At 35.1% G+C, this 25,337-nt stretch overlaps 1 protein-coding gene across 1 annotated transcript in view; it reads left to right on the top strand.

The window, feature by feature from the left end:
- SLC10A7 (solute carrier family 10 member 7) overlaps positions 1–25,337 on the top strand; it is a 145,165-nt gene that overhangs the window by 108,081 nt on the left and 11,747 nt on the right. The window contains exons 7-10 of the mRNA XM_070948672.1: positions 968–1,051; positions 12,756–12,921; positions 14,691–14,742; positions 19,912–19,985. Of these exons, the coding sequence (XP_070804773.1) occupies positions 968–1,051; positions 12,756–12,921; positions 14,691–14,742; positions 19,912–19,985 (376 nt within the window). The remainder of the gene's footprint in view (positions 1–967; positions 1,052–12,755; positions 12,922–14,690; positions 14,743–19,911; positions 19,986–25,337) is intronic.

Below are 25,337 nucleotides of genomic sequence, written 5' to 3'. Positions count from 1 at the left end.
AAGGGAGGTGATTAAGGGTTGACTTCAAACTGGCTTGTGAGGGATTGTGGGATGGAAATGGAATGAAAACTCTGCTATATGGAAGACCTCTAGAGATATAAGCTCTGGTGGACTATCTTGATTTTCCTCTAAGCCTCGATTGTGCTTTAACAGCACTTTAGTGATGGCTTTAATTCTAACATTTGTTTCTAACACATCCTGAGGAAATATAATATAAGGCAGCCTTTCCTGACCTTTGCTCTCCAGTTGTATTTAGTTATAACTCCCAGTTTCACCAGCAAGTCAGTGATGATACTGTATGAACAAGATGCAAAACTGTACAGTCTAGTACATCTGTCAGGTGTTAAGAGTTATTGGTTCTAGATATTGACCCAAGAATAGTTGTCACTGATTGATTTATAAAGTTATGTCAGAATGACTGACTAATCATAAATTCTTTGGTGGAGGATTAAGTCAGTATTGAACTTTAAGATCTTCCTGAGGATAATGGATATTGCTTGGATTACCTTGAAGGACATGTTTATGTGTACAGTAACAAATTCAATGTATGTAATATATTCCTGGAATTCTCCCATGTTTTTATGTGATCCCACAGGAGTATATATACCTACTGGTCTAAACAGATTTCAACTTTTTAACTCCAAAAGGTTGGCAGCTTTTTCAGAGGGCAGGAGCCAAAATAAAAGAGAAATAAAATTTCAAGATCTTGAGAAACCATGAATATTTGTGAGATTTTAGCATTTTCATTCCAGATCTTTCTCTCCTGAGAATGTCAACATCTTATGTGATTTCTCTGTTCTTACAAGATTTCAGCTATTTAAACACAGAGACACACATACTTCACATTAATTTTGGAATGCTGCAGGGCTGTACAGAGATACCTCACTGTTGATCTAAACAAATTCATAGTTAAGTCAATTGTAATTAAAATTCTATATTAATTGTTGTACTTCATTTTGTCTTGTAGCTTGGATCCTCCTCTTCTGTGCCTTTTTCATCTATATTCTCACAGCTGTTCATGACTGTTGTAGTTCCACTCATAATTGGACAGGTAGGTTCATTTCTGGGGTTGTAAAAGAAAACTGTTTTTCACTTAAGAAGTGTCCTATAAAAATAAATTTTAATAACAGAGTTGTGTTGAGAATGATCATCTGCTTTTTTTGCTCAAAACTTACCTTTTTTAGCATCAAAATAAATATTATGTTCCTGAAGGAGGGACAAATTGTCATCTTGATTCAGAAACAGGCATGTAGTGAAAATGAGGACAGCATCTCTAAGGTGCTTCACTTGCTAGAGCTGCAAAGAGAGCCAGTATAAATAGTTCTGCAAACCTTATGTGCCTCAAAATTAGTTCTGTTTATTTACAAAAATTAAGCATTTTTGGCTACCCACCCATTCTCAAATTGTGGCTAGTTATGTTTATGTATAAAGCAAATAAAATAAAAGCTTTGTGCAATCATCTTCCTAATATAAAACTGAAATAGTTGAAGGACATGAGCCCATGGGTAAATCTGGACCCTTGTGTCACCAACTAGAACCACACCAACCAAAAAAAAATGTTTTTACACTTTGTTCAGAAACTCTATGGAGACATTTGTATTAACATCATTAGACTTATTAAGAAACACATTTTCACTAAGATAAATATACATATGTGGAGGCACACAGAGGCATTTGCATATGATGAAGATGAACATTTTAAGCATAGGGATTCATGCTTTTGAACAATAAAAACAAACTTTCATCAGGTGGAGACAAACAGGATATACATTATGTACAAAAAAAAAAAGAATCTCCTGATAATGTAACATCTCCCTCCCCCTTCTCTCTCTCCCTCCCTCCTTCTCTCTCTCTCTCTCTCTCCCTCCCTCCCTCCCTCCCTCCCTCCCTCCCCCCTTCTCTCTCTCTCTCTCTCTCTCTCTCTCTCTCTCTCTCTCTCTCTCTCTCTCTCTAATATACAGTAAATATCATTCAGACAGAAAAAAAAAAAGAGTATTAGTCAAGGCTGTTTTTTGATGCTGAATTTCATGGGATCATTTTTTTTCCATTAATTATTTGAATTTAACTCTGTTCTCTTATCTCTCTATCTCAGTTTCCAAAAGTCTGGGGACAGGGAATCTAGTAGTTGGGCAAAGAACTTCAATATTTGTGACTAGGACCTTGCTAGTGCTTTGTAGAGCTCTAATTGAGTCACATCAAAGAGTGGGGTGTGATTCTCCATTTTTGGCAAGTGATATGAAGTCTTTTGATTAGCAAGGCTAAATTTAAAAAAAAAAAAACTGACTGTGTAATCTTGCTTGCCCTGCTGGGCACAACATACTGCTTCATGCATTCAAGGCAGTTTATGTTTTTTTTGCTCTAAGTCATCTCTCAGCTGGGGTTCTTTGAGAACTTTGAGTTGACAAATGCTTAACCACAGGCTGGTCTAACTCTGAAATGGGCTGCTATTCACAGGGTAGGATAGCCTTCAATCTCCTACATAGTAAGCATTTTCCAATGAACATAGTAAATAAGTTACTGGGTAGCTTATATCATATGATCACACTTGGAATCCAGTAATTCTATAGATATATGTGCAAGTTTGATATCTCTATGAAATAACCACTGATGTTATTTACATACTCTAATGACCAACTCTTGTCATTTGATCAATATATAAAATGTTAAATATTCAATATTCAATTGTTCAACAGGGTTGGCAATTAAAAATACACATGGTCTACATTGAAGTTAGTTAATATTCCTCTATGAAAATGTGCCTACACTCAATAGTTTCATTACAATTTTTGTTTGAAAAAAAAAAACCCAATAAAATTGAAAAACATATGGAAGAATAATAATCTCATCACTGGGATATAGTCCATTTCTGATGAACGTGTGGAAGGACCAACAAAACTTTGAGACCTTTTAGCTCAGTAGTATCAACTGCAAGTGGCAACAGTTTTTTAGGGGATTAGGATTGGAAGCTTTCTCAGCTAATCCGGAAGATGCCAGAATTGAATCTGGGAACTTTTGCATACAAATTCTGTAATTTGCACTTGGCCCAAAATCTCCTGTTATGGCCCCATAATTGCTGTAACAGTGGCTTTTTTTAAATAGAGGGTGAAAAATGTTTGACTAAGAACTGGACAGTTACATAATAAAAACTTAATAGAAATCTTCATATAAAAAGTGATTTGCTACAGACTTGACTTGATTTTTACATTATTGCAGAGCAGGATAGATCTGTGTTTTGAGTCCCTGGGGACTATTATTGAAGGTTGTTGTACATGATGTGTCACAGTTTCTCACATTTTATACCACATATAGCAAAGTATCTTTACCTCAACATGGTGCAGTAATTTGTATTTATCTCTCAACCATATTGGCCTAAACCCATATATCTAGGCAAAAAATGTGGTCTTTTTGTTTGGGTTGTCTCATTTTAGCAGGAAAGTGACAGGCAGCAGGAAAAAAATGAATGTCCCGGTAATATTTCCCTTCTTTTTTCCGCTGTCCTTCTTTCTTTTCTAGACCTAAGTGCTTCTGACAGACTTTTATTTTATGTTTTATTTTAAAGAGTGATTTATGATTAAAAGTTAATGAAATAGAATTTTCCACAGTGCTTTTATTATATTCCACCAGTTTGAACATTTTTCAAAGGCGCACATTGAAACCCACTGTTCTCTATGAATAAATAATAAAAGCCATGTCTGTACATTATCATTCACGCATTCTCTAGTTGCCCATTGGTAATCTGTTTGCCAGTCAGGAATGAGCACTTTATATTAAATTATCCTTAACTAAAGCACAAATTAGTTATTACAATTGCACTAATTTAAAATATGAACATATGGTTTTGTGTAATTGAGGCCTACTTCATAAGCTTGTTAGATGGTTTTATTTCAGTACAAAATTGTCTAAAAGATTTATGTATGAAGCAAGAACACAATCACTAGCTTTATATACTAAACCATCATTTGAGGCTTGCTAAATAAGCCACAAGACCTGTGTTCATACCTCATACTAAACTATAAACTATAGTTTACAAACAGATCAGATTATGTCTTAGTGTAATTTCTGAACCACAAGTAATATAAACATTCTCCATAATGCTCAGTAAGTACATTTTAAAGTGATGGTATATATATTATGTCTGTTGAAGAAATTTGAAGTTTAACCTCATATTCTAAAGCGTCTTGGTTGGATGGGCACAAAACAAAACCAAAAAAATGCTTTTTTCTGAACCCTAAGTGGATACATTGCATTGTAGATGCTCTGCTGAGCCATTCTGGATGAGTCCCAATTGGTAGAGTGAATGGAATGGAAGTGGAATGCTTTTGTTCTGGGTTTCAGCTGAAACAAAACCTGTATGAAACTTGGAGTGATTTCACTCAGTGAGTAGAGCAAGACTGTCACATGATAATCCATCTTCCCTTCAATAACCCTAGTATGTATGCCATCTAATCCTGCTGTGGACAAACCTTCCAGAGCCTTGCTTTCCCATAGCATATTCTATAAAACCACTCATTTCCATCTTTGCAGCACCTCACCTGCTCCCCTTCCTATGTCTCTCTTCCAATACTGTTTCTATCAATCTCCTTGGCTTTTCCTGCCAGCAAGACACTTTGGTACAGATCAGTCATGTTTTGGGCTATATTCAGAACAAAGCAGACCATTTTATTCTATTTCCAAAACAAACAACATGTTTCAATTCAGAGGCAACCTCTCCAAAGATGTTTTTGTACACATAATGTTTTGTACATTAACCATTTTGCACATCTTAGTGTCTTATTGATGCAATTATTTCTTAAAGTACCAATTCAAGCTATAAAGTTTAGCCAAAAACTTCACTTTAAGCGTAGCAGCAATCATATTCTTTTCTGTGCACTGTATGTTCTGTTTCTTCTCTTAACTGTGACAAAGAAATAGAGCAGATGAAGCATTATGAAGCAAAGAGGAAAGTTACAATGAGCACCAAGAAAGCTCCGGAGAAATCTAGGACTGCCCTGTAACCAGGTCATTTCTCTGAGCTGTAATTCCTTTCTTGAGTGAAGGCCAAATCAGATATTTTCCACCTGTATGAACAGATTACATTTGAGATACAAAGAGCTTCTGTGTGACAAGGCACAATTTCTTGGGTGATGCTGGTTTGAAAGGTACACACCCCCAAAGGTCCCAATTCAAAGAGCTTAATGGGTTTGATCTGATGGGATTAGACTTGAATTTAATGCAAGAAACTAGGTAAATTTATAGCCATTTCTGCATCCAGTGCTGTTAATCTCATGAATTCGGCCCCTGGTTTAAAAAAAAAAAGCATTAGAGAATGGCAATGAAAAAGTATTTGTAAAAGATGAGCAAAATGGACTGTCCTCTTTAGTTAAGAGCTAATGTGGGATTCAAGTGAGAAAGAACATTGAGAAAGAATATATAGAAATGAAATAAGAAGTAGTAATTTTTCTTTGTTAGAACAGTTCCTCAAAGTCTACTTTAAAATAGGGGAAATTACTGATGATGATTTATTAGTAAAAGAGTAAAGTATTCACAGACGTTTCTATTGACCCTTATACTCCTTCCCCATCCTCCAACTTTTAAATATTATTTATTTAAGAGAAGTATGCAGGGAGACTACTTTGCCTTCAAGGAAATGTGTTTTATGGCTGAAGCACTATATTTTCTCAGTGGTTAAGTTTCTGTGATAGTCATTTTGTAAGTGAACCCACTCACCCTCAGTCTTTAAATTTCAAATTATCCCAAACCCAAAAAGTTCCCTATTCTTTATAGAATTACCATAGATGCCCATTTAATGTAGTGGACTGTATCTCTGTGTTAACATGAATAGAATACCATGTTAAAACAAGTTACATCTTGGCATCTTATCTCATCTTAACACAATTGTAATCTTATGAGGAATAGAGTGAATCCTCACAGATTGGGTGTATCTCTCATCTGTGTTTTTTTCACCTGATCCTCTTCCCCCACCATTTTTGGATGAATAATCCAAAGCAATGAGCTTCTTGTGCTTGTGTAAATTGTCTACATCAGGGTTGTCAAACTTGCAGTCCTCGGGCCGGATGCGTCATGCGCTGGCCAAGCCCACCCCCATTTTAGTGGAAATGGGAGATGTCACATGACAGCAACATGACACCGCAAGTTTGACACTCCTGCTCTACATGGTTTAGAATCTTGATTGGGAAGGATTCAAATTACACAGACCTTTGCCCATACAACATCCTTCTTATGCTTGCAAGACTTGGGGAACTATCATAATATATTTAAGAAAAAATAAAAATAAGAACCATTGCTAATAAATATTTTATTTCAAACTGTAAGTAGTTGTATTCCATGTAGAATCATTTATACCAGGACAAGCCAATATCATATGAGTAAATGCTTTTCTGCATTGCAAACTAAGCTGCTGGACTCCCATGCATAAACCATATGAAAATGAAACAGCATTATTACCGTATTACTATAGTTGACACTGGATTTGGCATTTTTGTCCACTTAACCAGTTCTTATCAAGGATTTAACATAGGCAGATGTTGTTGTTTAAACTGCCTTTTGAAATTGATTGATGATGATTTTGTCAATGCAGATAGTATTCAAGTGTTGTTCCTGGTCTTTGGGGATTACACCAAAGCACCTATTACTATTGCTTTCTTTTGCGATAGTCATTATACTTCCATTTGCAGGTCTTTATATTTTGTTATTTCTCTTCTATTTTTCTTTGTCCTGGTATTGCAATGTCCACTATCCAGACTTTTTGTCATCTTTTTTTGACAGCTGTTAAGTCTGAAGTGTTAGCAGATGCTTGTCTGTTTGAATTTTAAAGTCATAGAGCACTTTAGCTTCTTAATTTTTTACTATTGTGTGTATTTTGTGGTCCCACTAGTTCTTGCTTATTGGCAAGTAGTATTCCAACACCATTGTTGCTACTTTGTCATTATTCTTGCAGCAGCTAACGAGGTGATCCACTGTTTTTTTCAACTTCTTTGCAGAGGCAGCATTTACTGCTTGTCTTCTCAATTCTGGCTTTGTTTTAAATTGTCAAATTTGGTAATTCTGTCTGAGGGGGCTATCTAAGGTCTTCTACATTTCAGCAAGCTCATAGGCTTGCATGACACCAATAATAAAGGAAAATAAAAACATTGCTGACATAACTTTTCAAGAAGGAACAAAAAAATTAAAACAGCCAGCCAAACCAAGGAAAAAAATATAAAATAAAAACAAAAATTTAAAATAAAAGTTTTAAAAAGATAAAGACAAGAGAACTAAACAAACCAAAGAAGAAACATAAAATAGAAACAAAAACTTACTAATATTTCTAAATAAGGCTTACTCAAATAAATCCCCTTACAGAAAATTCTTCACCCCTAGTCAGGTCAGCCAAACCCCCTCTAAAACATGAAAAAATTAAAAAGACTTTTTAAAAACTTCAATTTATTTACTTCACTAGATCCTGCACAACAAATGTATAAGCAGCATTTGGCTCATAACACTTTTTTTTTTTACATCTGGATCTAAATTTTATTTTGAAGCTTCCATGTCTAAACTGTCTATGGAGGAACATCTGTAAAAACCATTATCTTCTTTGCTTTACGTTTAAGTTTTCCAAGTGCTGTGGAATATGCATAATATGGTCCCGCACCAGGGAAATTCACAACAATGCTTAGATATTAAAGCTGAATGGAAAAGAAAGCTCGCACACATAATTATCTGTAATTTCAAAATGATCCCCTGGCTACAATGATAAAATCTTTCATATTTATATTTTCCATGAAAGCTTCTATAGGATAATCTTGCTCTGTTGTGTTAGAAAATGTTAATTATTTCTGCAATTGAAAACACCATAGGCAGGGCACTGAATCTTTAAAACCTTCATTTACTTTCCAGACTTTTGTCAAACGTTGTTTTCAATGTAAGTAATTCTTGTTTAATGTGATTCAGTCATCCACCCTTTCAGTTCCCTCCCAGATTTTTTTTTAAAAAATAGGAAGTAGTTCTGTTTAGTTTATTGTTTTTGGTTTTAGCCTTTTTCCCTTAGCTCTTACCTCAGACCTCCAACCTCCCCCTCTAGCCAGCGCTGCTGGCTGGGGGATTCTGGGAGTTGAAGTCCACCCATCTTCAAGCTTCCAAGGTCGAGAAACACTGCTCTAAATCCAGAGACAGGAAGTCTTTAGAGATTTTATCTCTCTTAGAAACTAGCTGTGTCAGAAGCAGATGCTCAGGACTCATAAGAGAACCATGTGTTGAATCAAGAAGTACCGTATTTTTCAGATTATAAGATGCACCTGTGTATAAGACGCACCAAGATTTCGAAGAGATAAGCAAGAAAAAAAAAGTTTTTGCCCTCCCTGGCCCGCAGGAGCACTATGCAGGTCTTCCAAACCCTCTGTGCGCCCTATTTTTGTGAAAAATGGGCCCGTTTTTCACAAAAATGGGACGCACAGGGTGTGGCTTTGGGAAGCTAAAAATGGCTGTATTCAGTGTATAAGACACACCAATATTTTCACCCTCTTCTTTCAGGGGGGGAGAGTGTGTCTTATACTCCGAAAAGTATGGTATATTGCTTATATAGAATTATCTACATCTTGTCTGTGGTGACCTCTTCTCAGTCCCATTTCCACGTAACAATTAGGCCTTAAGCATCCATTTCATTGCTTCAAACATTTGGAGGCAGCATCTGGAATTATTTCTATGACTATCTGTGAGATTGATCTGTCTGTCTGTCTGTCTGTCTGTCTGTCTATCTATCTATCTATCTATCTATCTATCTATCTATCTATCTATCTATCTATGTCTAGCTACCATCTATCCAAATTTGTTAACTATCTTTATCGCATGATATTTTGCTATATAAGAACCATTTTAAGCAATGTGTATCACATGATGAAATACTATGCTTATACAAAGAGTGTCAGACATCCAACAATGTTATGCATTAAGGCTTCAACTTATGAGAGTTAGAGACTGGAAATGTGGAATTAATATTTGTATTTTCTCTTAATGCAAAGTAAAATTTTTGGTTTCTTCATTGCTTCTCAGGCTGTCTATTTTTAAAAATGGTTTTCTGTTATGATCTTGTAGATACATATGAAGTTTTTGGGATGTCAAGGACTAAATTTTCTCTGAGCAACTCCTTTTAGATACAGTCTAGAGGCAAGTAGACCAGGGTTAGAATTTTCTCCATTTTTCTCTTCTTTCATTATCTCTTTCTTCTATGTACAAATGCACACATATATTTGGCCTTTATATGAACCTAATCTTTTTCTATTCCTGCTCTGTGAGGGAGTGAAGCTTGAAGGAATTGAAATAAGTGAGAGGACAAAGAATTCTTTTACAATACTCAGTGCCCCAAAATTATCTTCCAGGTGACAGTATGTTTTCAGATGGAGATCTTTGCACATGAATCTTAAAATGATAACTATAAAGTTGCACACCAGAACTCTTCCAAATCAATGCAAGATTGATAATATACTATTACAAAAGTCCAATTGAATGTTGATGGTTGTATATGGGGAAATAAAGAAAAAATAGTTGTAAGTAATACATAAAACGTAACACCATGAACAAGAAGGAAGATGTTAAATATTTGTGGTAGGGGAAAAGATTGGTTGTTATTGTTTTCAGACAAAAATGAACAGTCAAAGTTAAACACAGGGAGATCAGCAAGGAAATTCCTCTGGTGGAAAATACTCTGCCTCCATATCAGAGGTGGGTTTCAGCCGGTTCTGACCAGTTCTTGCGAAATGGTAGTGAAAATTTTGAGTAGTTCGGAGAACCAGTAAATATCACCTCTGCCTGGCCCCGCCCCAAATCTATGCCTCCCAGTCTCCCAGCTGATCAGCTAGAAGGAAAAAATCAGGGCTCACTTTTCAGCTGGGAGATCGCTTGGCAAAGAAGAAGAAGAAAAACAAGACACCATCACTTTAAATTGACAAGCCAAGAAGCAGTTTCTGGAAGGCGGTTTTTACTTACAGAAGAGAAGTGACATTCAGCAGTTAGTTTCTGGGTCAGCTGAACTGGATAAGAGGAGGGATTCTTATATGGTTCTATGTTTTTGAAGTTTTGGGGTTTGTGCAACATGGGCTTTGTGTTTCTAAAAAGGTTTGGAAGACTTCCATTGTGAAATATCCTGTCTTGAATGAGTTTTCTACCTGCTTGTAAATGGAGCCGAACTTCCGGCTTCCGCTTTCTATTATCTCTAAGCACCGTTAGCTGTTTTCTTCTTACAACGTTTTCTTTATGCAGATGGCAGGACTGTGGAATGAGCCTCAGGCAGGTTTCTTTGTTAGCAACTTGATTTTTCCTTGCTTTTCTGGGAGCCTTTTCTTATGAGTAATATTTTATTTGGGGAAATGAAGAGGGAGGAGTTTGATTCCTTCCCAGAGCAGGTTAGTGGGGTGGGGAGGGAATAGGGGTTTTGAAATAACCTTCCCCAGGAGTGGGGAGGGAATGGGGATTTTGCAGTATCCATCCCCTGTCACACCCACCAAGCCACATCCACAGAACTGGTAGTAAAAAATTTTGAAACCCACCACTGCTTCATATGGTACGTGCAGAAGTATTATGAATAGAAGAAAAAAATGTCAAAAGTGTTGCCCATTACAAAGGAGATGTTGGCTGTTTTTTGATCTGGAAAAAATCAAGGGAGGGAAGCCGGCATCTAAAGATGCTAAGGATTACACAATATCTTTTCCATATTCTAAATCTTGGAAATATTTTCTTTGTAACTCATATGCAGTTTACAAAGGAGGGATAGATTTTGTTGCAGGAAGAAAGTTTCTTCTAGGCTTGTTTTTGTAACATTCTTCTTCAAGACAGGTTTCCCACATGGTGGAGAGAAATATCCTACTGTTTTAAACTACATTTTTCTCTATCTGTTTTTAAGGTCCAAAAGGGCAAAGCCCAGGATAAAATTTTAGATTCCAGTTTTTTAGATAAAGCAATAAAGCCAGTATGAGAACGTTGTCCTGGGGAGTAGAGGGAGACTGTGAAATAGTTGCCAGTGAGAAGGAACATATTTTGTTTCAAAAATGTTATTGGACTTCTGGGATCTAATGACAAAGGGGAATCACTTATAGGCAGAGACAGAAACACAAGACAGAAGAGTAATCAATCCAGAAGTCAAAGCCAAAGCATTCTAATCCTCATTGAGATTTTAGTAGGAGCAAGAAAGTAAAAATCAATACAGGCCTTTTTTTGCTGCCTGTATTGAATTTGAGGTCTGTCAGGCCCTCAAATTCAAAACATGAGGATATCAGGTTCCACAAATATTACTTCCAACAGTCCCATATATGGAGAAGGCTGGAACTTTCCTGCTAATTGCCTATTTATCTACTTTTAGTAAATTCATCTTCATCCAAATTAATACAATTTGTAATGAATTTATTTAGTGCTTTGGCTAAACAAACTGTAAAACTACTTTGATATTTCAGCTAAATTAGTCAGCTAATATTCTTTTTGAAAATCTGATAGATTGTTTGCTATTATTTTAGGATTTTTTCATTTAGATTAAATAATTTGATTTTTTTCTCATGTTAATTAATGTTAATATTATATTATAAAAAGAGGTTATATGATCTGTCCATTTAGCATGAAAATACTATGTTATGTTTCAAGTATGCTCTGTTTAAACATATCCTGAGAAGTCCTACAATTTGATTACCAAAAAATTCAGATCACAGCTTTCATCAATTCATTTAGGTCTGTTGTGTTCTTTCCAACATATGAGAAGATACCAGCTCAATATCTGGAATAAGCTAATATACAGCTTTAATTATCTCTGTGTAAATCATATAGATAAATCTTATACCTTGTGATTTCCTCCACACAGGAATTAGGTGGTGATATTCTGAGTTAAATATTGTTTATGAACATTCTTCACTGCCAACTGGGATTTATTTTTAATTTTATTTCAAAAATAACTATCCATTCAAATGATTGAGAAAGACATTGTGATTAATTATATTAAAATATGGTATACATCACAATGATCAATCTACTTACAGAAGCTTTCTGTAGTAGCTATTATAACAAGCATTAACACTGATTGAAAAACTAATTTTATTTTATTTCCCCAGTCTTGAATGTGAGCAAGTATATTAAACACTGTCAATTTACTTACCTTGTGTGAATCTGATACTGCAGAAGTATACAATTGGAATTTGTTTTTGGATTCAGAAAATCTAGATCTTTATACTCTGAATTATTTAAGTTCCCAAAATGCATGCACTTTTGCTTTTCAAGCATGAGTTATAATTTAATTAAAACTTCTGGTGCATTACTAGCTACTTAAATATTTAAATGTTCCATGGATCACTTTTGATTATCTGCTCTCATGGATTTCCTGAGGATGTCAGATTTTTAAGATTCCCAAAGTTATACTTGGTATTGTCTGTGGATTCAACAGGGATTATGATAATTATATACATCCATTTGTATTAGCATAGGAGATAAACTTTGGGGAGACTTAATGGGTATGTCTCAGTGACAGCTAGCAAAGAACATTTGGCATGATTAAGGATAGATTTGAACATACTTGAAAATATATTCTCATTATGGATGCCCAATGGAAGTTGCACTACAAATGTTAAATTCCCCAGAAGAAGTGTTATGTGGCAGGGAAGCTTTGAAATCCACTGTGGCTGTCATCCAATTTATTCTGTTCTCTTTATGACTTTCCACTGTCAGATTCATTTTATGATACCCAACTTGGCTCCCTGCGTGCATTGAAAAGAGGCAACCTGTTGGTTCTTTTCCTTGTATTTCAGATTGTCCGAAGATACATCAAGGAATGGCTTGAGAGAAAGAAGCCTCCATTTGGTGCTATCAGCAGTTGTGTACTTTTGATGATCATCTATACAACATTCTGTGATACTTTCTCTAATCCAAATATTGATCTTGATAAATTTAGCCTGATCATAATAGTTTTTATAAGTAAGTACAATTTATGCTTTGGGCATTTTTCAAAGAGTTGTGTATTCTTATTCCAGGAATTTGGGGCCAAAGTAATCTGGAAAATGTATACTGTACTGAGTTTCTCTGTATTGGTGCCAGAATCTTAGGTACACTGAACAATATATATGCATGTCTTTAGTAATCTATTCAAAGTTTATTTTGATCAAAGACCAGTATTGTACAGTATTGTATTAGTACTTTTGTCTCTATTGCATTTTTGGAAGGTTTATGGGTTTTTTTAATGTCCTAATACCAATTTGTGCCTTTAACTACATTGGTAATACCTCAATAGAATGAAGTGACTTCAATTAAAATATGTATTATTGTGGTCTACAAAAATAGTGTAATTTTATATAGCAATAATTCTCCAGTATTTTTGTGACTAGTCATTACTAGTCACCTTATTTATTTAATGGATTGATTGATTGATTGATTGATTGATTGACTGATTTATTATCTGTCTAATAGCAACATTTCCCTTGTTGTTGTTATTAAACATTTTAAAAATAAAATCACTGTTGGGATATGATAAAGTACTTCAAGGTATAACTTTGAAAAGAATTGTTCTGTTAAAAAATAAGGCTTGCAAATTTCTGAGCTTATTAATAAGAGCTGCCTTCCATGCAAACAGCAGTTGTAGATTCTAATATCACATAGATCAGGGGTGTCAAACTCACACCCCTAGGGGTGTTTAGATCTGGGCCTGAAAACAGCAAACGACTGGCCCGCGGAGCCTCTGCCAGCGAAAACAGAACTCTGTTTTCGGCTGCAATGGCCTTCTGCAGCCCATTGCCATTGAAAACAGAGCCTGTTTTCCGCACGGCCCTCCCGGGCTCCGTTTTCACTGGTAGAGGGCTGCAGAATTTCAAGCTGACCACGCCCACCCCAGCCATGCCCACTCATCCCCCCGAAGTCAAACATAATCCTGATGCGGCCCTCAATGAAATTGAGTTTGACACCCCTGACATAGATGATAGACTGTTACAAGAATCTGACAATAGCATCATGCACAACAAGAAGAAATTCTAAGGGATACTGATTTTATGCAGGGCGACCCTTCTATGACCTCTTCAACAATTTCTCCAACCTAGATTTTCTCCCGATATGTGCATCTAGACTGTTGAGAATTCTGGGGCTGTGAGATTCACATATCTGGAAAGAATCCAAGTTGGGGAATATTACCTTCAATTTAGTGTTCTTAATTTACTAATATAGCAAGTCTTAGATGTACTTTCTGTTGTACCTCAGTTTATCCTCTATCCTTAATCAGGTGATAGAGATGGATATTGCTCTACAATTACAGACATGCTTTAAAGTAATAAAATGATATCAAAATTTTCTAGATTGCCATCTTTGCACAGGTGAAAAGAAAAATTTCAATTCAAGTGCTGGGTGTTATTAATAAACTAGCATTCTGATGTTTTTTACATTAGCAGAATGATTTATTTTCTGTATGTAAAATTTGGCCTGGAGAATGTTTTGATAGATAGATAGATAGATAGATAGATAGATAGATAGATAGATAGATAGATAGATGATAGATAATACTAAATTTCAAATACAAAAAATATATAGTGAGGTGTGGAATTATATCAGACTCTGATCTGTGTGCTTGCAACCGTATGGGAAATGAAAATTAGTATTAATACTTTATAGAATATTAGCTTTTTATATGGGAAAATGAGGATATTCTTAAAGCACACATTTGAATGTATTGCATATTAACATCAAACTGATTTTCATTTTAGTATTTTCAGTTCAGCTGGGATTTATGATGTTAACTTTCTTCTTTTCTACCAGGTAAGTAATGGCAGTAATGTTTTTTCTATATGAATACTGTATATGATAATTTTTCTTTTTCTTTTTGATTCTTTGGCATAATCTGACGAAAATAAAAAAGATAACTTCTCAAAGCCAGGTTATTCATTTATTTGAAATCTATAACCAGATAAAATCAAATATGTATTGCCTTACAGTACAAAATAAAATAATAGAGGAAAAACAACCTAACAATAAAACAAAAAATAGTTTTCTACTCTTGAAAAAAAGGCAGATCTTAATGTTATTCCAAAATATAACAGTGTCTATAGTTACCTATCAGTCATTTTGTGTATTCTCTATAGATTGCCTAAATAGCTATTTTCCAGTCAGATATTTCTTTTCTTAATGTATAGCTCCTGCTATTCTATATAGTTGTTTTCCAACAACTATTACCCTAATTCATATTATCATTTAAAAACTACCCATGAATTTTTAAAAATTCCATAAACTATATATGTTTAATCATAGAGGAAATACCTCATGTTCCTGTGTTATGTTAATGTTGTATTCAACAATCATATTACTAATAGTCCTGTATTTGAATTCTAAGTATCTGGGTTCAAGTGGTGAATTTTCAAGATTGATAGCCACTAGGAGACAGTCATTGTAAGGGCAAGCAGACCCTTAACTCAAAAATGTCCAACAGCTGCTTTCTTCCCCATCCTAATAAAAACAAATTATTCCAGTAGTTTAACAACTATAAAAATAAATTGTCTTTATGCTGTGCTTCCTGCAAAACAGCTACCTTTCTAGCTTGCCATGAAATTGACCAGCAACTATCTCTGCTGACTTGGACAATAGGAGAACCAGCAAGTCTCTCAAGAACACTTTCAGTACTGTGTCTTTACCATAAGTAGCACGCAACAACGAACATCATGCATCCGAGAAGGAAACCAATAGTTCAAAGAGGGTTAAGTAAGAGCCAACATAACTACTACTCCAAAATGTGCAAGTGCCTCAGCGGAAAAAAAAAGCAAAGAGATGCTGTGAAGAAGCTGTTGAAAGGCATTCAATTTGTTCCATTGCCAGTCTCAGAAGGCATAACTTTAATCTTAGGGGAAGGCTCTGAATTTCCATCAAATGTGTGTTTCTGGTCCTGAACTCCCTGGATTTAAAATCAATGTCAAAAGTAATAAATCCACAGAACATCTATTTTTGTGAAGAGAATTCTGTAATATTGTATTCAGAAAATATTGAAATAATGCCACAAGTATGTAATTTGGCAGTGGTTTGCTCTCCAAGCTTGTTTCAATTTAGTTTCTGAACGTTTCGTTACCAGACTAGGTAATATCATCACTTGCCACACACATGAATTTATTGAAGCCTGGTATTCTACCAAAGGAGCAATCTAGATCCAGCATATGAATATGTAAGAAATCAGACTATTCGAATGACCAATCAATAAGAGAACCAATCAGCTGCTCAGAATTTAAATATAGCTCCAAACAACGAACCAATCGCATGACCACACTGGCACAAAAGACATTTATAAACTGAGAATAGGACAAGAAGATCCTGCTGATGATGTTACCTAGTTTGGTAATGAAATGTTCAGAAACTAAATTGAAACAAGCTTGGAGAGCAAACCACTGCCAAAATCTAAAACCCGAGCTACAAGTATTTTCTATTATTTCAAAGGTAAGAGGAAATCCTTGAAGAATGCCCCAAACTTCATATTTGTACAAGTGCAAATATTAGAGATACATACTGTATTCAAAACGTGATATTGGATTCAATAGAAAGCATGTTTTGTTTTGACCATAAACTCTTTCAGTTATCCAAAGTATTGAAAAGAATCCTTTTGCAGAAGGTTCTTCTTTTAATGAGAAGAAATGTGAAGAAAAAGTTGATGAATGTGAAAGACTATCCAAATTAGTATTATGGCCTGTTTTTATAGAAGATCAGTGTGGTTACAACCAATGCCAACAAATCAAAGATTGCAAAGATGTTGAAGCATAACAATACTATCAAAAATTTGAAAGTGGATTTCTATTTTGTGGCAAGAATGAGACTTTTCAATCATACTGGAACCCTCCTTGTGGTGCTCAGTTTGATCCTTTTCCTGAGCAGGACCCGAGAAGAAAGCAAAAAATAGAGGAAAGGACCATATTTCATACATTTGCTTACTAATGTGTGATAAATAAAGTAACAGAAAATTAAATTCACATGCAAATCATTCAAGTGATGGATGTATTTTTTTTTTACAGTTGATTCTATGGTTTCTTGCAAAGATTTTTTTTTTTAAACCATTTTTGATAACACTTTAAAAGAGAAGAATATATTTTTGTGCAGTTTTGCAAATTGGCAAGCACACTGAAACTGCCATCAGTGATTTTCAACACCGGCCTCCTTCTGAATAAACTGCAGCTGCAGAGTATGAGTGTTTACAGACTCAATGCCTGCTGATCATAAAGTTGTAATGAAGGATCAAAAGTGGCAATCAGGGTGGAGAGGGTTACGAGAGCTGGCAGATTCCACAGAACAGCAAAGAGAAACCTACAGAATTAGCACCTGTTGGATGACCTTATTAGGCCTGTGCAAACAAATTCTTCTCTCTGCCAGGTTTTGATGCGGCTCGTTGCCCAATTTATTGCCCGGCAGAAGGAGAATTGGTTCCTCAGGTTGGAAAGTCTCATTAGGGGAGAAAAAAGGGAACCAGAGACTAACACAGGTATGGAGCTGCTTGTATGCCCATAGCTGAGCTGGAAGGCTCATTGTAACTATTGCTGGATGAGCAGAAGAACAAGCTCCAAACTGCTATTCCAGAAGAGCTTACCTTTTTTATTAGCATTTATTCAAAATAGCATTTATTTTGAATATTAGTTTGAATGTTTAGGCTCCAAGGAATCTATTTTTGTGTTCAGTTCCTGTCCCTGAATGATCAGGACCTGGGGAAGATAAAGTTCAGCAGATTTGTAATATTTTTGAAGAGTCCAGAGTTTGCTTTCTGTTATTCACTAGTCAGCTCCCCAAAGCTTTATCTATAAGGGTCTCTGTTGCAATGACCTTGATATACAAAATCATACATATGAGAATACCAGGAATATAACTGAGTAGTATCAGGAGCACTATTGACAATTTTTTGTGTGCCTTGTACTGTATATTTCCTGAATAAGGTTGCAGAGAAAAATAGATTGGGTCATTTGCTTTAAGATTTTTATATTTCCTATTCCGGCATCTATGCATATATTGATGCTACAGCAAGGGAACACTGAAACATTCTTAGGTTATAAGAATCACTCTAAAAACTATCATGTTTAAGATGTTCCTATAGAGAAGATACCAAGGAAACCCTTGTTTTCTCTGATTGCTTCACAGTCCTTCACAGATTTGACTATATCAGCAAAATCATGCTCTGATCAAAAACTGATATTGTATCAGGAAAGGAATCTTGCATGACTTTCATGAGATGCGGGTCAGCTTGAAAAAATAATTACAAAGAAGCTAAGAAAACTAATAATTGTGCAGAAACCATATTCCCCAATAAAAGATGGAACAGTAAGAAGACACAATTCAGTTTTACCCAGATGGAAAAAAGTGACTGCAGGCTAATTGGATGAAACAAGTTCAGGATAGAAGTGTGAATATTATATTAGGCAAACCTCAAATTGAATTGGAGAAATGTTGTTCTGCTTATATAGAAATTGTGAATTTATTTGGCTTCCTGCCTAGTTTGGATTAAGCCTAAAGAAATTAAAATTCTCCTGGGTATGGATGCTGTTGTTCTTGTGAGAGGTTAGTCAGCAAATTCTTCAAATTTCTATCCCTCAGAACTGAAAGAATAGGAAGAACCAGAAGATAAAGCAGATGGATGGCATAATTCTAAAACTACACATACTCTTTTAAGTTTAAAATAAGCACCCAATGAAGGCTTTTCAAATCTTATTACATTTTCCACCTTTTTCCTGCACTTTTAATTTCTACACTGTATCCCTGATTGAAAATATTTTTTAATATACTTGGTTAAGATTTATGGCTTCTCTTTGGAGAAAATGATTTTGTAAGAGAAATGTAATTTTTGTAATTTCATCTTTGAATTTGCTGAAAAGAAAAAAAGAAGAAGAATAAGATATAAGCAGTCAAAATAAAGCAAATTTGGTAATCAATTTGGTGTGACCTAGTAAAATGCCAAAGAATGTATACACTTTTTAGTTCTAAGGCAATATATTTTTTGAAATGAAGAAATGAGGAAGCATAAAATTTAGGCTTTATATAAAATAATTTCTTTCTGTATTTGGCATTATGGCAAGCCAATGAAAAGCCATTGCCATTTTTTACCATTGTATTATTTTAATGAAACATAAAAAATATGAGTGTTTGCAAGTAAAATCAAACTATATTTGCATTTTATTTTTAAAGAATGTGATTGTGATATACTGTACTGTTAAATCAATTATCAGTAAAATAATTTTAGGTGATATACATTTGTATTGTTTTTCAAACTGAAGACCAAAAGGTTGATATAGGATGCAATGAGATAAACTAGGCCAGACAGGCTCAAGTGGCCTTTATGCCCCAGTCATAAAAAGGCCTGGAGCGACACACAAATAATTTAGCTAAAGTAGAGATCCTTTCCCCACAATGCCACATTTTTGGTCCCCAAAGTGTGCCCACAGTGAATAGAACCAAAACTTGAGTCAGTTTACTGGGGTCAGGAAATGGATGCAATTTATTCTTGAAAGCTTTTTCCAAAAAGTTTGGCTATGCTCATTTTCAGATTGTAACTTTTGACTTGGTATACAGAGTCTAGGGTGGTTCTCAAAGAAATTCATTTTATTTTTATACAACTGACTGACTGACTTTCTGCCTTTATCTATCTATCTATCTATCTATCTATCTATCTATCTATCTATCTATCTATCCATCCATCCATCCATCCATCCATCCATCCATCCATCCATCTATATTATACACACCTCCCATGTCAGCAAAAGTAACTTTATAACCACACTCTTCCAACAGACCTCAAGTCGCAAGGGGAAGTTGTGCATGTCTGACTTAAATTTAGAAACGCAAATGCTAAGCATATGGGAGTGTAATAAAGTTGGCAAAGCTGAATTAAAATTGAAAACAAGAATGTCTCTAAAAATAAATGTTAGCAAACATTTGGTGGAAGAGATATTAATTTTTTGTCACATTTTTTCCTAGAAAGAGTTCTGGCTTTACACCAGCAGACACAGTGGCTATTATTTTCTGTTCCACACACAAATCTCTAACCTTAGGTAAGTCTTTATTTTCAACAATTCAGTCTTGACTACATTGCTCCTTCATGGACTTTGTTATAAAACTGCTTATGTATACTACTATTATTGACTCAGAAATCTGGCGAGATATAAATGTTTATATAAAAATGTAGCATTAATATTAGTATAATTTCTGCAGTGTGCAAATGCAGGTTTTCTAAGAGGAAGACAATGTGGCTTTCTTCTTTGGGAGTTTAGTACAGTAATTGTTTTACAGTGCTATTAATCTGTACCTTCTTTTGAAAAAGCTATTTCATTTCACCGTTTCATTAAAAACAGTGTATTTATTTTGAGAAATTTCAGAACTGTGCATTTATTCAATTACAAACTAGTATTCTGAGAACATTGACTTTCTAGTCATTCAGAATTCCGTCCTTGTACTTACTCTTGTAGATATAAAGTTTAGTTAAAACACAACTGCAATTTTGTAGGGGGGCAGTGCTGTATGTTCCATTTAAGTCTTGTAATTTATGATTATTAAAAAGGAACAAAATAGACAATTTAAAATTCATATATGTTTGTCGCATCTATTTGCATGTGAATCTCTGTCTCTGTCTCTCTCTCTCTCTCTCTCTCTGTCTCTATCTATCTATCTATCTATCTCTCCTACCTGTATGGCTTTAGGTTCACCAATAGAATAAGGAATTGCCATTCATGCTGGCTTAAGTCATTTTTATTCTTTTTCCTGTTCATCAATTTAATATTTTATTTTTATATAGAAAGGCTAAGAGAAATTCATTAAAATTAAAACAACAAAATCAGCTCAGATTGGATTTTAATATGAATCTGAAAAGATTTAAGACTAACTATTATGAGTCATTGAAGTACAATACTTTAAACTAAATTTGTCTGTAAGTAAAAGATATACTTTTGATCAGACTTTCCTACAGGTCATAGTCTTCAAACTTTTGAAGTTTGAAGCATAGGAATTATGAAAGCATAGGAAAGTTGTTTGCTTTCAAATGTAGATGTCTCTAATGATGGGGTGTGTTTTCTAAGATTTCATATCATAGTAAAATGCCAGAAAAGTGCAGGAAGAATTGCATACATGCTGCCTTCTTCTCTTTTCCCAAAAAAATCTAACCTTGAATAAAGCAAAAGGCTACCAAGTTTTTTTTTTTTTTGGTGGTGGCTGACATTATAATGAAGTTTTCGTGTGGAGCCAAATTTTTCTTGAATAATAGAAGTACATCTGTAATCTGATCGGAAGATTTCCTCCCAGTGAAATTAGGACTTTTGATGCCGTCTTTCTTTTATATTGAGATACTGCATTATAATTTACCTAAGCAGATTTGGGGAGATGCAAGCAAGATCCCATTTAATACCTGTGTCTGAATATTTAAGGTCCTCTGTGAACTTCAGGGCTTTCTTTTAAGTTCTCTGTGAAGAGGTTTTTATCTGCCTTCAAAACTCTACCGTCACTAAGCAAACAAGAGCACTTAGGGGCTTCCTGCCACAAAAGCTCTTTCACTTGGAATTTAAACTGATTTTTAACATTCTGGCATGTGAAGCCTCCGCAGGGTGCCATGTTTTGGTTCCCTGGGGATTGTAGCACAGAGCCAGCAAAGGAGGAGGAAAAATGACAGCTTTGAAGCTTTAGAAGTGGTAATAAGAGAAGCATGAGAAGGCTCTTGTAAGGCAGTTCTCTTTCCCTGTATTAAAACCAATGAATTCCCATATGCAAAATGCTCAAGAGGCCATCTGCCACTTCCTCTGCTTGGATCCATGGAAAAGTTCTTACTTCATACGGAGACAAACACAGTTCCCTCCCATATGTTGGTAGATTGGGGTGGGGGGGAGGCAGTATTTTATTTGTACTTTATAGCTATGTAAGCTCAGGACACAAAGGACTGAATGTGTTCAAATCAAGAACTGTTTCTACCCTTCTCCTTTTTCATACTTAACCTTTACAGAAGTTCTTACCATTGTTCAATCTTCTTCAACTTGCTGCCTACCATACTGGGGTATAAAGGTTTGGGACTTCAGTTCCCAGAATTCCCAGACAACTCTGGAATTGAATTCTGAAACTGAAAGTTTCCTCTGAAAGTTCACAGGAAACTAGTATATTTAATCTATTTATTCCATTTTGATTGATACCATTAACAGAAATATAGTCTATGGATTTTTATGAGGTTGCCTAACTGCAGCCTGTGATATCACTTTTACTTGTTATTTAATTTTATTACATAATTGGAGATATAAGCACTAATAAGTGAAGATAAATGTTGTACCACTCCTGAGATTCCCCCAGGCTTATTTATTCTCATTTTGCTTTGCTTTCCACTTTTTGTAACATACAGTACATGCACCTTACATGCAATACATGAAATACAGCCATTTGATTCATGGCTTTTATTAGTGTATTTGCCATTGATTGATTGGTTCTTGATATTAGAACCTCTTCTATTGATTGATTGCAGATGAAGTGACTATTTGACCTTTAATTATAAGCTTGGCTATTGGGAATGACATTGAGCTATGGTTTCACATAATCTGTCTGGAAAGTCCAACATGATGTTATTCCCTAGAGTTAATTTGGAAGAAGGAAGGAGGCCTAGAAGAAGAAGAAGTGCCATAACAATCAGGTCGGCTCTTCTAAAATAATACTGGAGCAGTCCTCTCCCTTTGAATGAGTTAGCAACATGCTTTATAGAGGCCATAAATAGTAATAGCATCTGGCGGACTTTGTCTGGGTTGGAAAACTAAATGGAGTTGGGACTGGCTAGTCTTTAAATAGGAGACTGTCAGCTACATTGAGAAGTCAAAGCTGCATCCAGGATGAAGGTAATTGGGCTTGTTCCTAAGAATACTATTTGAACATGAAACTATTGAGTCAAGCTCAACTTAAAGGAGGCTTTTATTATAAAGAACAAATAGTGCCTGCTACAAGTTGTCAATTCACAAATAATACAGGAAAATCACCAGAAATTAAGGGAGGTTTAGCTCTGTGCTGTTTAAAGAGTCTTATCTCCTGTTTGTAAACCCAGATATGGTATGATCAGAAAAATATTATTAAATTATCAAAGAATCATATATTTGCAGGAAGTTCGATTTTGGGCCATTGCTGAAAACAGTGACAAAATTTCTGTTTGGCCAGGAGAGTTTCCCCTTATCCTCTGCCCCTTGTTTCCTTCCTATCTGCTTAGAAGCAATGCCAAATCTTCAGGATCAGCACCTCCAGTGGTTTCCATTTCTCTAGCAAAGACATCAGTACAATCATGGAGTTTTTTTGCCATTGGATTTCTAAATATACTATTTTATTTATTTAACACACATTCACTCTGCTACAGCCTGCCTATCTACTTAAACTATTAAAATGGATTTTAAGCCTGTTTTAAATGCTGATAGCTCTCAGTAATCAGGGCATCAATTTGGACGATAGAGCAATTTAAAATGTGTCATAAATGAATGCGTGATAAATGGATGTACAAGTGTTTCCTAGCTTACAGTAGGTATCTTCAGTATTTAAATTGTCAGCAAGAACTTTAATAATCTATTGCTTTAATCTCCCAAACATTAAGTAATAATCCAGTGATCAGTATTGTGCACTATGTCCTAATTTAAAAAATAATTTATACACAGTTTTATCCTTTGTGCCATCACTCTGCTAAATACCTAATTTCCAAGATACTGTCTTATGTCTAAGGATATTTACCCATGTAGTATGGCCGTATTATTATTATCCTTCTCATCTTCTCTACTACCCCCTCTTATTGGTATCATTGTTATGATTATATTACTTTGTTGTCTGTGTGTACAGACAGAAAGATTATGCACCGGAGACAAATTCCTTGTGTATCCAATCACATTTGCTCAATAAATAATTATTCTATTCTATTCTATTCTATTCTATTCTATTCTATTCTATTCTATTCTATTCTATTCTATTCCTTTTCCTTTTCCTTTTCCTTTTCCTTTTCCTTTTCCTTTTCCTTTCTAGTCTGAATATTCCAGCTCTTTTAAAAAAAACTAGAAAGATACAAAAATAGTTTTGTCTCTTTCTCTTCTATGTTGTTCAATAGCTATGCTAACTACATTCTGGAGTGCAAATTTGTATTACAATCCTCCCTTTCCCTGCTCTTTCCCTAAAAAGAAGGAAAGCTATGGCTCATTTCATATATATATTTATATGAAGACTGACCTGAGCAGTGGTGGGTTCCTCCCGGTTCGGTCCGGCCGAGCCGGTAGCAGTGACGATATGACGTCACCAAACCGGTTCTCCCCCCCCGCCCCCCCCACCCCCCCACGTTATTCTTACCTTTTATTTGGTCCCACCCCCAATCTGTTGCTGCCTCCTGAGTCCCAGCTGATGACTAGAGGGAAAAAAACTGTTTAAACTCTTGCCGCGGGGCTTCAAAGGGCCATCCTACAGCTGATCAATGTTAAAGCAAACAAATGAGTCGGGTCATAAGTGCGAGGACCTTCCAGAAATGACTCTGACCAGCTAGCCACGCCCACCTAGTCACATGACCTCCAAGCCACACCCACAAAATAAGCCACGCCCACAGAATCCGTAGTAAAAAAATTTAGAACCCACCCCTGGACCTGAGTGTGCAATCAATTCAAACTATGGCTTTGAATAATATCATTAATAACATAAGTGTGGTAGCAAACTGTTAAAAAGGGATATTCCTCAATCAGCTGTAATTATCCAAAATATGACAGGGTAGAATGTTCAGAGTCTATACAATTGGTTGCAGTATTAAAGATAGGTTCATATTTTCTTTCAGATAACAACTTGTCCCTAGAGAAGTGGTTTTATCTTTAGTTTGAATGCTCTTATTCTGGATTAATTTCTAGCTACTGCAATAGCAATGATCTACATTCATTGAACAGACTGAGGAGCAATTTCAGAGTCAATAAAATCAGTTTCACAAGAGACTGAATATTTATATAATTACACAGAATGAAATATACAATAATAATTTCATCTAAAATATAATATTTCCAAATTAAACCTTTTTATTTTGGCAGGAAAGTGAGAAATGAGGTGTTTTCTAGAATTTTCATTTTGTCCTCTGCTGGTAGCAAATTTTGAATTAATAGTTAGAAAACCTGCCTGCAGTAGTACTAAAATGTGCATCAGAAGACAACTATTGTTTACTATGTTGAGCTAGAGTCTCACCCAAGAGATCACATTCACTTGAAGTTTACATTTCTCCATTTCAGTCTGCAAAAAGGGATCGATAAATATCCATTGTCATTTCAGAGTTTCAGCTGTCCAATTATTTATTTGGTAACATTTCTTTCTAAATGTGTATTTAATTGGATCAGACACTAAAAACCACATTGCAGATTTCCAGTGACAGCAAGTTCATACTTCTTTATAAA

This window comes from Pituophis catenifer, unplaced genomic scaffold (genome assembly GCF_029215685.1).
Source record: "Pituophis catenifer annectens isolate HBS135680 unplaced genomic scaffold, rPitCat1.0.hap2 SCAF_8, whole genome shotgun sequence".
NCBI classification, from domain to species: domain Eukaryota; kingdom Metazoa; phylum Chordata; class Lepidosauria; order Squamata; family Colubridae; genus Pituophis; species Pituophis catenifer.
This window is presented reverse-complemented; position numbering and strand designations above follow the sequence as displayed.